The following is a 16,262-nucleotide window of genomic DNA, read 5'->3' on the forward strand; positions in this document are numbered from 1 at the left end:
AGTGGATTGGATTGTCACACCTGCCAGCTTGTCCCAACACGCATTTACCTCTGTGAACAAGTCATTACCTGTGGTTGTCTCTTTAATTGACTGCATCAGAGCTCTCATCCAAAGTTAGCGAAAAACAGTCCATGTCTCCGGGCATTATCAGCGCAACAAAGTCCAATAAGCACTCCTTAATAAACTCTCCATCAGAAAACGCCTTACTTTTTCTGGCGCTTTTGTGAGAAATGACGAAACTTGTCCTGACGGCTGCATCTCTGGGGGTGTGAAATATGGCACAAAGTCCTTGTTGGGTTTGCAGTTTTACCATCAACGCATCAGCCTCCCTTGCGCGTGCTTAATCAGACACATCCCGGTATTTTTCCTCGTGTTTCTTCGTGTAGTGGCGATTAAAATGATATTTAAACACAGCAACCTGTGTACCACACATTAAGCACACGGCTTTACCATTAATTTATGTAAAGAAATACTTGGCAGTCCATGTCTTGTTGGAAACACGCCATTCCTCATCAACTTTTCTTTTTTTAGCGTCTCATCACTTGTCTCTATGCACCTTCACTCACAGGTTCCCCCCGGACATACGGCATAAATAACACATTTCAAAATAAAAGCAGCACAGTTGTATTGCGCGCACGACATAGATGTTTTTTCAACTTTATTTTGTAATTTGTAATTGCGCCGTTCAATTCACTCACAATCGCACACGCGCATACGTCCACACGGAAGTAATACAAATAACGCTTTTCAAAACAAAAGCAGCACCGTTGTATTGCACACTCGACATAGATACTTTTTGAAATTTATTTTGTAATTTATGATTGGCCTCACGCGGGCCGGACAGGGATGCGCAAAGGGCCGGATGCGGCCCGCGGGCCGTACAATGCCCAGGTCTGCTTTAGACCCTTGGAGCCTACGCCGGAACGCCGTTAACTCTTTGCAGTAAGCATTCCGTCTCTGGCTTCCCTCGTGTAATTGCTCTTCCTGTCCTCCTTGTTTTTCCCCGCGTCTCATGTCCTTTGTGCTTCCCACAGTAACCTCCCTGTTCCGTGTGCTCGAGTTGTGTATCTCGACCTCCCTCCGGACTTTGGACTGTTTTCCCCGACCTTCGACACTTGCTTGGACACGGACCTCGTTGCTTCTCTCCAGCCCCAGTCCGCTCGCCTGCCCACGGATACCCTCTTTGCCTAGCCCCTCTGGACTGACGAAGGATTCATCCATCACGCACCTACAACATCGTCTGGTATTATTCACATGGTTAAAATCACACATAGTCCCGCAACAAACAGAGTAGCATACACCTCCCACACACTCATCAAAGGTTACAATAAACCCGGTAACCTGAGCTTCTTCGTGGTGTCGTCTCCTTCCACCCCTCGCGTACATAACAATTTGACTTTATTAAATGTTTGGGTAGAATTTTTATTAAACAAAACCAGTTTTCTTTCCAGTAAGATAGTTTATCTATTTTATGAAGGAATGTAGTTAATCATAGAACTGGCACCCAATGTTAATAAAGAGTATGGATTTTTTCAAGAATCGATTCTAAATCAAATCGTTACCCCCAAGAATCTAATCGAATTGTCTGGTGCCGAAAGATTCACAGCCCTAGGTAACATTATTGTGTCCAGCCAGGGCCCCGCCTCTGGGTAAATCGGGGCCCGAGGCAGAATTTAATTTGGAGACCGCCCTCATTACAAAAATATGGTTGTTAAAGTTAAAGGCCTACTGAAATGAAATTGTTTTATTTAAACGGGCATAGCAGAGCCATTCTATGTGTCATACTTGATCATTTCGCGATATTGCCATATTTTTGCTGAAAGGATTTAGTAGAGAACATCGACGATAAAGTTCGCAACTTTTGGTCGCTGATAAAAAAAAAGCCTTGCCTGTACCGGAAGTAGCGTGACGTTGCAGGTTGAAAGGCTCCTCACATTTCCCCATTGTTTACACCAGCAGCGAGAGCGATTTGGACCGAAAAAGCGACGATTACCCCATTAATTTGAGCCAGGATGAAAGATTTGTGGATGAGGAACGTGAGAGTGAAGGACTAGAGTGCAGTGCAGGACGTATCTTTTTTCGCTCTGACCGTAACTTAGGTGCAAGGGCTCATTGGATTCCACACTCTCTCCTTTTTCTATTGTGGATCACGGATAGGTATTTTAAACCACATCGGATACTATATCCTCTTGAAAATGAGAGTCGAGAACGCGAAATGGACATTCACAGTGACTTTTATCTCCACGACAATACATCGGTGAAGCACTTTAGCTACGGAGCTAACGTGATACCATCGTGCTTAAATGCAGATAGAAACAAAAGAAATAAGCCCCTGACTGGAAGGATAGACATCAGATCAACAATACTACTATCAGGAGACACTGAACCAAACACTGGACCTGTAACTACACGGTTAATGCTGTGCCGCCCTGTCGAAGCCTAGCAATGCTGTTGCTAACGACGCCATTGAAGCTAACTTAGCTACGGGACCTCGTCAGAGCTATGATAAAAACATTATCTCTCCACCTACGCCAGCCCTCATCTGCTCATCAACACCCGTGCTCACCTGCGTTCCAGCGATCGACGGCGCGACGAAGGACTTCACCCGATCATCGATGCGGTCGGTGGCTAGCGTCGGATAGCGCGTCTGCTATCCTCAAAGTCCTCCTGGTTGTGTTGCTGCAGCCAGCCGCTAATACACCGATCCCACCTACAGCTTTTTTCTTTGCAGTCTCCATTGTTCATTAAACAAATTGCAAAAGATTCACCAACACAGATGTCCAGAATACTGTGGAATTTTGCGATGAAAACAGAGCTGTTTGTATTGAGATACAATGTGTCCCAATACTTCCGTTTCAACCATTGACGTCACGCGCAAACGTCATCATACATAGACGATTTCAACCGGAAGTTTCGCGGGAAATTTAAAATTGCACTTTATAAGTTAACCCGGCCATATTGGCATGTGTTGCAATGTTAAGATTTCATCATTGATATATAAACTATCAGACTGTGTGGTCGGTAGTAGTGGGTTTCAGTAGGCCTTTAAGGATTTTTGTGACTTCTGATCATTTGTGAGGGCATCAGAGGGACTTCTGTGTAAGCAGCGCATACAAAGGACACTTGTAATAATAATGATGATAAATTTAATTTCTAATGCACTTTTAATCAAACTGGATCTCAGAGTGCTACAAAGTAAAAAACAGGGTAGAGGAGACCAAACATACTCACTAAAAACAAAAAGAAAAGGTTAAAAAATCATATTGATATGGAGCAACCATGTAAGTTCTCAGGCCTATTTTAAAAGAGTCCAGGCTCAGTTCAGCTTGTTATTATGTTTGTTTGATATACAGTAGTGGGTTAACATGTATATTGTGTTTAGTGTGTGCAAACCTTCACTAAAATATGGACTTTTGTCAAGGCTGGAACCCATAATTCATATTTACATTGATTCTTATGGAGAAATTTGCTTCACTAGAAGAACTTTTCGATTTAGTAACCCTGTTCCAGAACAAATTAAGTTTCTAAATCAAAGTTCCACTGTACAATTTTGTCAGTGACAGAGCAGGAAAGGGTTAGGAATATGTTTGCAGAAAAATGTCATATTGATATTTTCTTTTTGCTTCTATACACAAACTCAAAGGGCCCTATTTGGGATGGGAATCAAAAACTGGTTCTGAACAAGAACCGGTTCCCAGAGTATCAGTTCCTCTGGATCGCTGGCCAAATTTTCAAACGGTTCCCTTCTTCCGGGCGGGGATGACGTCATTGCGCGAAGTTTAGTGACATCAGACTAAACTAAATTGATGCAATCCACTTTTTTTCCAAATAAGAATCAATAAGAGAACTGTTAAATAACTGAATGGTTAAGCAGAATCGAAAGTAGAATCGGAACCGTAAAAATCTGATCAATTCCCATCCCCAGGCCCTATGCTCAGTGTGTGATCTGCGTGTCAGGAACGTGTGTCTGTGTCCGACTATCAAGGGGCACCTGATGCTGAGGGTCTCTGATCAGCAGTCGCAGGCAAAGCAGAACTCTCAGGACCGACTCGGGCGGCGCCACATCGATCCAGTCACTGCAGAGATTGTGAGTAACTCAAGAGAGCAACATAAACACAAACATGAACACAGACACTTTAAGACAGGGGTGTCCAAACTTGTTCCACAAAAAAGAATGTAGGGGCCACTTTGATATTTTTTAAATGTATCATATATGTTTAAACCGGGGGTCAGCAACTCTTTAGCGCCGCCCTAGTGGCTCCCTGGACCTCTTTCAGAGATGTGGGAAAATAGAAAAAGATGAAGAAAAAACTACAATTTTTGTTGTAATATATTTTCTGTAGGAGAACAACATGACACAAACCTTCCTAGTTGTTAGAAATCCCATTGTTAATGTTACACATGCTTCACTGATGAGAGTATTTGGCAAGCACCGTTTTGTCCTACTAACTTCAGCGATCCTTGAACTCATCGTAGTTTGTGTACATGTACAACTTTCTCCGACGCTGCCACAAAAAGACGTGTTTTATGCCACTCCTTCTTTGTCTCATTTTGTCCACCAAATGTTTTATACTGTGCGTGAATGCACAAAGGTGAGCTTTGTTGATTTTATTGATTTGCTGGAGTGCTTATCCGGCATATTTGGTCAATCCATGACTGCAAGCTAATCGATGCTAACATGCTATTTAGGCTAGCTGTACGTACATATTGAATTATAATGCCTCGTTTGTAGGTATATTTGAGCTCATTTATTTTCATTTACTTATGTCCTCCGTGTATTTAATTTATATTTGCATGTCTCATGACACATTATCTGTATGTAATATTGGCTGCATTCCTGATAGTTGTTTGTGTGCCATGTTGTTCCAGACCACAGCAAATGTTACCCAGCTTGCAAAGATTGTAATAAATCCATTAAAAGAAGACAGCCTGCCATTTCCTTAAACTTGGACACACACATCTATACCTTTGGCCAGTCCTTTCTAGAAGTTATCTCACCCTGTGAGAAGCCTCCATTTTACTAATGGTTTCCAATGTTGCAAAAATGTGTAGAATAAAAATTTCTGTCAACGAAGATTTGCGTCAGCCTTTGATAGTAGGTGAATATAGATAATATAGACACTTACATTATGTGTTGCCTTCATTATAACACTTATATAAGACTTTTAAAGTCATTTTGATAGTACGCTTATATAGCTAATATAGACATTTACATCATGTGTTGCCTTCATTATAACACTTATATAAGGCTTTTAATTTTTTGCGGCTCCAGACAGATTTTTATTTTTTTTATTTGGTCCAATATGGCTCTTTCAACATTTTGGGCTGCCGACCCCTGGTTTAAACCAAGCTAACTTTATATTGGGTATAGGCTGACCTAAGAATAAAATAAGTAAAAATTAGTAAAAAAACACACAACATAGGCTAAAATCCTGTGCTCGAGGGCCCACGTTGTTGCTTCAGTCTTATTTTCATTCAAATTAAAGACATTTAAAGTCATCCTGGCTTTTACTTCAAGACAATTCAGCAAATTGTGCATCAGGGCGGATTATTTTTGTTTTATGTTTGCCTGCATATGATGACGGAAAGCCATTTAATTCAAAGACAAAGCTTTGTTATTGTTAGGTATTGGTATCAAAATGTTCTTATTACAGGATGTATTTTTGCTTTGTTTTTTGTTTCTACGATGTGCCCAGGGTAGGGCTGAACAATTATGGCAAAAAAAAAATTACCAGGATTATTTTTGAATGATATTGAAATTACGATAAATAACTATTATTTAATAATATGAGTATTTGTTGTAGCATCAAAACTCAACCTTGAATATCATTTAAAAGAACAAATGGATATAAATTAGTAACATATAAACAACAACAAGTAAAATAATAATAGTAACAACAATAAATGACAATCACAATAGCAATATAATTAAACAATAAAATTCAGGGGTTGCTTTGCCTTTACCTCTCACACTTATTTACCACCAAAGAGTGTGTGCTTTTTGTGTTAATATATCCATCCATTTTCTACCGCTTGTCCCTCTCGGGGTCGCAGGGATGCTGGAGCCTATCCCAGCTGCAATAATATAATATCAAATAAATATGATAAAAATAATAATAAAATACATATGAGTATTATGATATAAAATACAATTTTATAAAAAGCAAAAATCCCAACATGTATTGGTGCAATACATCTTTGGACAATTTTGAACAAAGCATAATATTTTTTGTGAACGTATCATTCGGTACATTATGTTTGTGTTATGTACTTTTTTGAATCCTTTATTTTGTTAGCGCAGCCAGACCAGATGTTGTGCACAGCGCTGTTATTGTGAAGGGGTAAAGTGTGATGCTATTCTGAGTTACAGAGTAAATAGACGACTTGAGGCTGTTAAAAAAAAAAGAGCCTCTCAAGTTGCGACTGCTGTCCTGTTTGTACATTGATGATACATCCATGATGTCGTTCACAACAACACAAGCAGATGAGATGTGTTGTGGGTGTATGGATCGTTTTTGATTGATTGATTGAGACTTTTATTAGTAGGTTGCACAGTGAAGTACATATTCCGTACAATTGACCACTAAGTGGTAACACCCGAATAAGTTTTTCAACTTGTTTAAGTCGGGGTCCACTTAAATTGATTCATGATACAGATATATACTATCAGATATATACTATCATCATAATACAGTCATCACACAAGATAATCACATTGAACTATTTACATTATTTCCAATCTGGGGTGTGGAGGGGGGGGTAGGATATGGACAGCAAGTAGTGGACATAGAAAGAGAGAGAGAGAGAGAGAGAGAGAGAGAGAGAGAGAGAGAGAGAGAGAGAGAGAGAGAGAGAGAGAGAGAGAGAGAGAGAGAGAGAGAGAGAGATCAGAAGTTGAGTTGAGTTGAGTTTGAGTTTATTTCGAACATGCAAGCATACAACATGATACATCACAATTTCCAGTTTCTCTTTTCAACATGTTCGAAAAGGAGTAGGAAGGCATAAGAAAAAGTATCTGCATTTGTTTGTTTACATTTGATTATTAGCAATCCGGGGAGGGTGTTAGTTTAGGGTTGTAGCTGCCTGGAGGTGAACTTTTATTGCGGTTTTGAAGTAGGATAGAGATGCCCTTTCTTTTATACCTGTTAGGAGCGCATTCCACATTGATGTGGCATAGAAAGAGAATGAGTTAAGACCTTTGTTAGTTCGGAATCTGGGTTTAACGTGGTTAGTTGAGTTCTCGTCAGCTTTAGCTTTATAGTTTAGTCGCTGTCTCAAGTGGCCATCTTGACATTATTTAATTAAGGACGGGGTTCGGAGATGAATGAGCGGTACCCGAGACGATCTTTTCCCAAACAAGTGCTCCTTCTCCACATAAAGACAACATTTCACTCACATTTATATCAATTTCTATGATATTCCGCATTTAACAACGGGTTCCGTTCCACGTTCACGCAACCTGGCGTGAACGTGGAAATGCCTCCCTTTTTTTTCCGAGTTTAGTGACCATTGATTAGGCATACTAGTGCTGTGTCAAATAAAAGGTAGCAAGTTAGCAACTAGGGATGTCCGATAATGGCTTTTTGCCAATATCCGATATTACGATATTGTCCAACTCTTTAATTACTGATACCGATATCAACCGATACCGACATATACAGTTGTGGAATTAACACATTATTATGCCTAATTTGGACAACCAGGTATGGTGAAGATAAGGTCCTTTTTAAAAAAATAAGGTAAATAAATTAAAAACATTTTCTTGAATAAAAAATAAAGTAAAACAATATAAAAACAGTTACATAGAAACTAGTAATGAATGAAAATGAGTAAAATTAACTGTTAAAGGTTAGTACTATTAGTGAACCAGCAGCACGCACAATCATGTGTGCTTATGGACTGTATCCCTTGCTGACTGTATTGATATATATTGATATACAATGTAGGAACCAGAATATTAATAACAGAAAGAAACAACCCTTTTGTGTGAATGAGTGTGAATGAGTGTAAATGGGGGAGGGAGGTTTTTTGGGTTGGTGCACTAATTGTAAGTGTATCTTGTGTTTTTTATGTTGATTTAATAATAAAAAAACAAAAAAACAAAAAAAACATGATACCGATAATAAAAAAAACGATACCGATAATTTCCGATATTACATTTTAAAGCATTTATCGGCCGATAATATCGGCAGGCCGATATTATCGGACATCTCTATTAGCAACCATGGTGAGATTCCAAACTTCTATTTACACTACCGTTCAAAAGTTTGGGGTCACATTGAAATGTCCTTATTTTTTAAGGAAAAGCACTGTACTTTTCAATGAAGATAACTTTAAACTAGTCTTAACTTTAAAGAAATACACTCTATACATTGCTAATGTGGTAAATGACTATTTTAGCTGCAAATGTCTGGTTTTTGGTGCAATATCTACATAGGTGTATAGAGGCCCATTTCCAGAAACTATCACTCCAGTGTTCTAATGGTGCAATGTGTTTGCTCATTGGCTCAAAAGGCTAATTGATGATTAGAAAACCCTTGTGCAATCATGTTCACACATCTGAAAACAGTTTAGCTTGTTACAGAAGCTACAAAACTGACCTTCCTTTGAGCAGATTGAGTTTCTGGAGCATCACATTTGTGGGGTCAATTAAACGCTCAAAATGGCCAGAAAAAGAGAACTTTCATTTGAAACTCGACAGTCTATTCTTGTTCTTAGAAATGAAGCTATTCCACAAAATTGTTTGGGTGACCCCAAACTTTTGAACGGTAGTGTATTTTCACTCATACAGTAAGCTCGCTCATCTGTTTCACCGTTACAAGCTTATGAATGTTTGTTTTTTTCGATCGTAATGTTTTTATGATCTGAAAAGCCAAAATCTAAAAATGAAATTCGACCAATTGTCCAGCCCTAGCCGAGGGCCAATAAAAAAAGGGCCGCTGGCCAATTTGGACACCCCTACTTCGAGAGTTTTTACCTGCAGAGGCGGTTCTTCACGAGAGAGGCTAGGATGTTTGAGAAGACTTTGTGTAGCGGGTGGCTGCTGAAACATCTCTGCTCTCTGTATGTCATACTGAAACATAAATTGAGATCATGCGAGTTATATTCTATGCCAGAACAACTACATGCTAAAAAAAATATTCTGCTCTGGAATTAAAAAGTTTGACGTGTACTATCCCGGTACGGTAGAATTGCACATTACCTGAATCTTTCTAGCTCAGAGGCCTCGCTGCAGCTGTCCCTTTGACCGTCCCTTTGACCGTGCGGGCTGTGGAATCTGCTGCTTCCTGTTTTACTGTGACTCAACACCTGTAACACACGTTGACTCCCATATTGTCGTTACACAAACACACATTTCAGGAAACATGAGCCGCTTTGTATCCTCAACAAGATACACGTTGGTTGTTGTTCACCTCTTGTTCAGGGCCGCTCATGGCCAGCAGGGCCTGAAGCCTCCAGAGATCACATGACGGCCTGGGGGGTGTAGGGGGTTGTTTTATTCTGATAATGCCGTGCAAATTATTTTGAAATGATGTGACACACTAGATGACTTGCCCGGGGGCGTCTCTGCTTACACAGTGTGAATTTCTGTGGGTTTGTTCCTCTCCGCGTCTGATTTTTTTGACTTGCTTGGACATTTTCTACCTTTTTCTTCCATGAGTCACCTGTGGATCAGCTGCAGACACAATCATTTGAATGGAAGTTAATTAATCTCTATATTATGAAAGCTCTTTTTGGACTCTGATTTTATTGAACTGAATTTGTGTTAAAAAAAATGCTTTCTGAATTTTTTTTTTTACTTTAAATGATGCTGAAAATTTCATTGAATACAAATTTGTGAGCACGTTTTGTGTGTTTGAAAATGCATGTTTTTCTTTAAATGTAAAAAAAAATCAGTGTAAAAAAAATCAGTGAAAAAAAAGTGTATGTACACCAATTCAGCATAGAAAAATTAAGTTTAAAAAAAATAACTGCAAAAAAAATTCAGTGCAAAATTAATTGTTGCTTTGAAACTCAAGACCCACTTCCGATAAATTAAAACTGAAGCACCTCCCTGGCTGGCATACTTGCCAACTTTGAGACCTCAGAATTCGGGAGATGGTTTTGTGGTGGGCGGGGTTTGGGGGTGGGGTTAAGGGGGGAGGAGTATATTTATAGCTAGAATTCACTGAAATTCAAGTATTTCTTATATATATATATATATATATATATATATATATATATATATATATATATATATATATATATATATATATATATATATATATATATATATATATATATATATATATATATATATATATATATTTATATAAAAGAAATACTTGACTATTTATAGCTAGAATTCACTGAAATTCAAGTATTTCTTATATATATATATATATATATATATATATATATATATATATATAAATAAATACTTGACTTTCAGTGAATTCCAGCTATATTATATATACATATATATATATATATATATATATATATATATATATATATATATATATATATATATATATATATATATATTTATTTTATTATATATATATAGGGACGGCGTGGCGAAGTTGGTAGAGTGGCTGTGCCAGCAATCAGAGTGTTGCTGGTTACTGGGGTTCAATTCCCACCTTCTACCTTCCTAGTCACGTCCGTTGTGTCCTTGGGCAAGACACTTCACCCTTTGCCTCTGATGTCTGCTGGTTAGCGCCTTGCATGGCAGCTCCCGCCATCAGTGTGTGAGTGAATGTGTGTGTGAATGGGTAAATGTGGAAATACTGTCAAAGCGCTTTGAGTACCTTGAAGGTAAAAAAGCGCTATACAAGTATAACCCATTTATCATTTATCATTTATATAAATAAAATAAATACTTGAATTTCAGTGTTCATTTATTTACACACATATACACACACATAACACTCCTCTACTCATTGTTGTATTTAAAAGTGCAATGCTTTGCAGCCAGTAGCACAGCCTTTGAAGGAGCATAGGTATGGGCAGCGTCTGTGAAATTTAATTTGCAGGAAAGGAGTGAGTTTACGGTTGAATTATCCATCCTCGTTCTATTCTCTGTCATTCGTCGTCGCCATGACTCTCTTCTTCGTTCTTCTGCTTCGTCTCCTTCTTGTTGTGTGCGCAGTTGTGCACTCTCCAAAAGCCGTAGATGTTATGACGTGACGCTGTTTATATGGAGAAAAAGCGGATGTGACGACAGGCTGTCCTCACTCGGGTCCGCATGGACCTGAAGGGGGTGTGCCTGTTGTCCGGCTGGAAATCGGGAGAAATTCGGGAGAATGGTTGTCCCGGGAGATTTTCGGGAGAGGCACTGAAATTCGGGAGCGTCCCGGAAAATTTGGGAGGGTTGGCAAGTATGCTTGCTGGTTCTGAGACAGGATCGATTGTTTAGTTCAGTTAATTCACCGGAAGTGAGTCTCAAGTTTTAAAGCAACAAATAATTTTGCACCAATTTTTTTTTTTACACTGTATTATTGTTTGCGGAATTTTATACACTGAATTTTTTTGCACCGCCCAATTGTAGCTGCGATAGGCTACAGCGCCCCCCGCGACCCCGAAGGGAATAAGCGGTAGAAAATGGATGGATGGATGGATGTAATTTAACAAACAAAATGTTTAAAAACACACAACTTCCTCACATTTTTTAAAATTAAATTACATTGTCAGCATAATCGGATGTAAATAAAAACTAAAACGCAAAAATTCAAGTCGTGAAGTATATTTATATAGCGCTTTTTCTCTACTGAATCAAAGTGCTTTGCATCGAGAAACCCTTTATCTACATTTAAGCTACATTTACGCCAGTGTCGGTGGCACTGGGAGACAGGGTGGGTTAAGTGCCTTGCCCAAGGACACAACGGTGGTGACCTCCTGGTACCCTAGCACCTCCAAAACCCTCAAATCTAGACTCCAAACATCCCAGAACAAGCTAGTCAGATTACTTCTAGACCTCCACCCCAGATCACACCTCACTCCTACCCACTTCTGCAAAGTGGGCTGGCTCAGGGTGGATGGGCAGGGTAAAACAACTTGCACTGAGCATAGTCTATAAAATCCGCTACACCTCCCTGATACCTAAGTACATGTCAAACTACTTCCTTAATCGCTATAACCACAACACCAGAGGGAGCTCCACTAACCACGTTGAACCCAGATTCCGATCTAACAAAGGTCTTAACTCATTCTCTTTCTATGCCACATCAATATGGAATGCACTCCCAACAGGTGTAAAAGAAAGGGCATCTCTATCCTCCTTCAAAACCGCACTAAAAGAACACCTCCAGGCAACTTCAACCCTAAACTAAAACCCTCCCTTCCACATCATACCTCTTCGGATTGTAAATAATCAAATGTAGACACTTTTTCTTATACTTTCTGAGCTCTCTCTCTGTGTCCACTACTTGCTGTACATATCCTACCAAGTCAGTCCTACACTGTTCCAATGTCCATTTATCTGATGATGCAATTATTGATGACTGAAGTGTTGATACCAACCAATCCTAAACAGCCCCCCCCAACCCCCCCCCCCCCCCCCCCCCCCCGTCCCGTCCCGTCCCCCTCCATATCCCACATCCCGGATTGTAAATAATGTAAATAATTCAATGTATATACTCTGATGATTATCTTGTGTGATGACTGTATTATGAAAATAGTATACATCTGTATCATGAATCAATTTAAGTGGACCCCGACCTAAACAAGTTGAAAAACTTATTCGGGTGTTACCATTTAGTGGTCAATTGTACGGAATATGTACTTCACTGTGCAATCTACTAATAAAAGCTTCAATCAATCAAAGACTAGGATGGCGGAGGCTGGATTCGAAACAGGAATTGTCAGGTTTCTGGCCGCCTACTCTACCATCTGAGCCACGCCACCTCAAGTTGCAAAAATTCTGTGTCAAAAAATAGCTCCATACATTAGCTCAGTAAAGGTATAAATAAATACCCTTTTTTTTTTTTTTTTTTACAGCTAGCTAGCTTTGTGTTTGTTGTGCGTGGCTAAATGCAAACTAGCTAGCAGGTTGGTTTAGTTTGGCTGGTAAATAAACAAGCTAGTTAGCTTACCCTTCATCCATGATCGCTCATCTAAGAAAAATGTTATCTTTGTAATAGTTCTTAAAAGTAAAAAAAATAGGTCTCGACAAGGACGTAGAACTGTCATGAGAATGAATAGTATTGGTTGTTATGGATACGAGTGACGCTGCTCGGGCTCAGTCCGATGGAGTATGCGGCATTTTAATAAAAAAATATAAGATGGAAAACATACGTAGTAAAATAACACGTAGTAATCTCCAATTGTAATAATTTAGTTGGACGTTTTAAAAAAATATATTTTCACTTTAAAAAAAAAAAGTGTTCTTCCTATGATGAACTGTCGTGAGACTACAAAGAGTCTTAAAAGATTTTGCTCCTATCGCGAGATTTCCTGCCTCTGCCATTCACGGAGGAGTTACGCCAAATAATCAGCGCAACTACGCCGAGTTTGGGCTTCGGTTGTGGGGCTGCGCTGCGTGGTTTATAGTGCGTAACTCACGCCAGCGCGCTCAGACGGGGAATGTCGGGCTGGTGAATGATCGGCTATCGAGGCGGCAGGGAGCGACGACGTTATGGGTGAGCCCGCTGTGTCCACACAGTCCACACACAAGAGTTGTAAACAGTGTTTTTCCGTGTCCGCACTGTTTATACCGTCTGAACGACGGGGCTTCCGCCGGGTTTTTTTAAGCGTTCACAGTCGTCTGAGTAACCAACGCCCAGTCAGTCGTCCGCCTCCACTTGGATATGCTAGCTAGCTTTAGCCTCTTCTTTGCTAGCAGTAACGGGAGTGTCATTTCCTGTCGCTAGCTCGTCGGCAAACTCTTTAAAATCCAACTTTATATTGATTCTGTAAGAGTATGCTACAACTACATTTTGTGATATGTGGTAATATTAAACGTGATTTCAAGCCTTTGTCACCAAAACTGTCACTACCGTGATTTACTGCCTGTTTAAGTGTTCTTTTTTAGGTTGAACGGCGCTCGATAATTGTTAGTGGATTGTGCAGACGAGGGTGGAACAAAACAAACCTCACTGCGTATGTGCTGCATTGACTGTGTTCGTCTTTTATTTCACCACTTTTGAGGTTTAGATCAGGGGTGTCAAACTCATTTTAGACAGGGGGGGCCACATGGAGAAAAATCTACTCCAAAAGTGGGCCGGACTGGTAAAATCACGGCACGCTAACTTAAAAATAAAGACATTTCAGAATGTTTTCTTTGATAAAAAAAATGTTGTTTTTTTTACACTTACATGTTGCGGTTAATAGTATTCTATCTTTATTAGGGATGATGCTCGAACTAGGGCTGGGCGACATGGCCTTTTTTTAATATCGCAATATTTTTAGGCCATATCGCGATACACGATATATATCTCAATATTTTGCCTAAGCCTTGAACGAACGCTTGATGCATATAATCACAGCAGTATGATGATTCTATGTGTCTACATTAAAACATTCTTCTTCTTACTGCATTAATATATGCTACTTTTAAAACTTTCATGCAGAGAAGGAAATCACAACTAAAAAAATCACTATTTTTTTCATACGGTGTTGATTTGGAAATGTTTGCCTCGGCATTTTGATGGTGTGGGCATGTGGCATCGAATGGAGATGTTGAAACTGACATGCGGAGTAAGCACTGTTCATTCTCTAGATAGTGTGTGTGAGACAATCATTGGTACTTTAACAGGTGACTTTTCAAATGATGCTACATATTAGCAGTAATGCTACTTTTTATAGCAACGCTTTCGCTCCACACTTGACAAATTACGCTTGTCTGTTCGACATATTCCCACTTGAAGCCAAATCACCGCCAGACGATGGACCCCCTGCTGTTTTTTGGGGGACTTAATTATTCCTTCATTTGTTACCAGATTCGCACCTTCTTTCTCTCGTATTACCGCTAATATCACAGCTAATGTTAGCCATGCTGCTACCTCTCATGCGAGGGTGTATACGTATGTGACGTATGTCGTGACAATATGTGACGTGTGTAGAAGGTGCGCTTGTCTGTCTGTGAGAAGGAGAGACAGGAAAGAGCGCGGAGAACCTGTAGTGTAATGTCCGCAGCTAAAAGCAACTGCGTGAGAACGCATACTCGAATATCACGATATAGTCATTTTCTATATCGCACAGAGACAAACCCGCGATATATCGATATATCGCCCAGCCCTAGCTCAAACCCGGTTTTCCCGGTTGTTCGATAAGAAAAGAACCGAGTCCTCGGACTCGAATCTCTTTTTGAGAACCGATACCCGTTATCGAGACCACTATAGTAAAGAAAAAGAGTTGGTTCCTTTTTCGAATCCCTGGAAACGAATCCCGTCCCGACAAGAAGTGCCCCGTAGGACATCACAAGAAATGACGTCACGTAGCTCAGTCATTTGTCACGGTGGGGTGCAGCGGTTCGTTCTCCCGGGACGCAAAACTGACGGCTCCGGACGAAAGCGTGCAGGTAGGAGATGATTTATTTCTCATAAATCATACACATTACAACAGACAGGAACGAAACTAAAGGAAAGCGTGCCGTTCGCACGAGAAGCTAAAGCAAAAACGTACTTGGCACAGGAATACTAGAAGCTAAGGTAACTTAGCACAGGAATCATGAGCTCGAAAACCAGAATGCCAACGTAACTGTTGCAAATGCAAACAATGAAGCCACAACGAGTGACCGGAAAAAGCAGGCTTAAATAGAGTCTGATGAGCAACAGGGGCGAAGAATATCTTATTTTCAATAAGGTTGAAAGTATTTCTCATAATTCTCCTTTGTACTTTGTAAGCACTATTCATTTGAACAACCTCTTAAACTGGATCATATCAGTACAATGTTTAACTTCTTTACTTAATCCATTCCATCATTTAATTCCACATCATTTTAGCTGTTCGCAATTTTACCAAATCATCAAACTTTAATATTTTTGACTCAATAAATAAAGTGTTTGTATGTTCTCTATATCCAACATTATGTATCAGTCTAATTGATATTTTTTGTAACACGGTTAACGAATGTAGCGCACATTTGTAGTTATTTCCCCACATTTCTGCACAATAACTCAGATATGGTAATACTATAGTAGCGAGCAGTAGAGAATGTGAAGTGATTTGTTAAACCAAATATTGTGTGTTTTTTTCCATATACCACAACCTATCTGGACTCTAAGAGAATCGATAAGGAATCGGTTCGAAAAGAGGATTGGATAACAGGCTCAAACTCG

The 16,262-nt window shown here is 39.6% G+C and overlaps 1 protein-coding gene across 3 annotated transcripts in view; it reads right to left on the reverse strand.

Annotated features, from left to right (window-relative positions):
- Nucleotides 1-13,268, reverse strand: part of nek10 (NIMA-related kinase 10) — a 64,543-nt gene extending 51,275 nt beyond the window's left edge. Inside the window, exons 1-7 of one of the 3 annotated variants that reach the window (XM_062062672.1) lie at nt 13,077-13,266; nt 9,576-9,676; nt 9,414-9,474; nt 9,203-9,309; nt 8,978-9,073; nt 6,729-6,740; nt 3,992-4,076 (exon numbers count right to left, since the gene is read on the reverse strand). In XM_062062672.1, coding sequence (XP_061918656.1) covers nt 3,992-4,076; nt 6,729-6,740; nt 8,978-9,073; nt 9,203-9,309; nt 9,414-9,474; nt 9,576-9,658 — 444 coding nt within the window. In that variant the 5' untranslated portion in view covers nt 9,659-9,676; nt 13,077-13,266. Of the gene's footprint in view, nt 1-3,991; nt 4,077-6,728; nt 6,741-8,977; nt 9,074-9,202; nt 9,310-9,413; nt 9,475-9,575; nt 9,677-13,076 lie in introns of all 3 variants that reach the window. The other 2 variants (XM_062062673.1, XM_062062674.1) reach the window with 2 other exon arrangements.
- Nucleotides 13,269-16,262: the final 2,994 nt, after the last annotated feature.

The sequence above is a fragment of the Entelurus aequoreus genome, linkage group LG11, assembly GCF_033978785.1.
Source record: "Entelurus aequoreus isolate RoL-2023_Sb linkage group LG11, RoL_Eaeq_v1.1, whole genome shotgun sequence".
NCBI lineage: Eukaryota > Metazoa > Chordata > Actinopteri > Syngnathiformes > Syngnathidae > Entelurus > Entelurus aequoreus.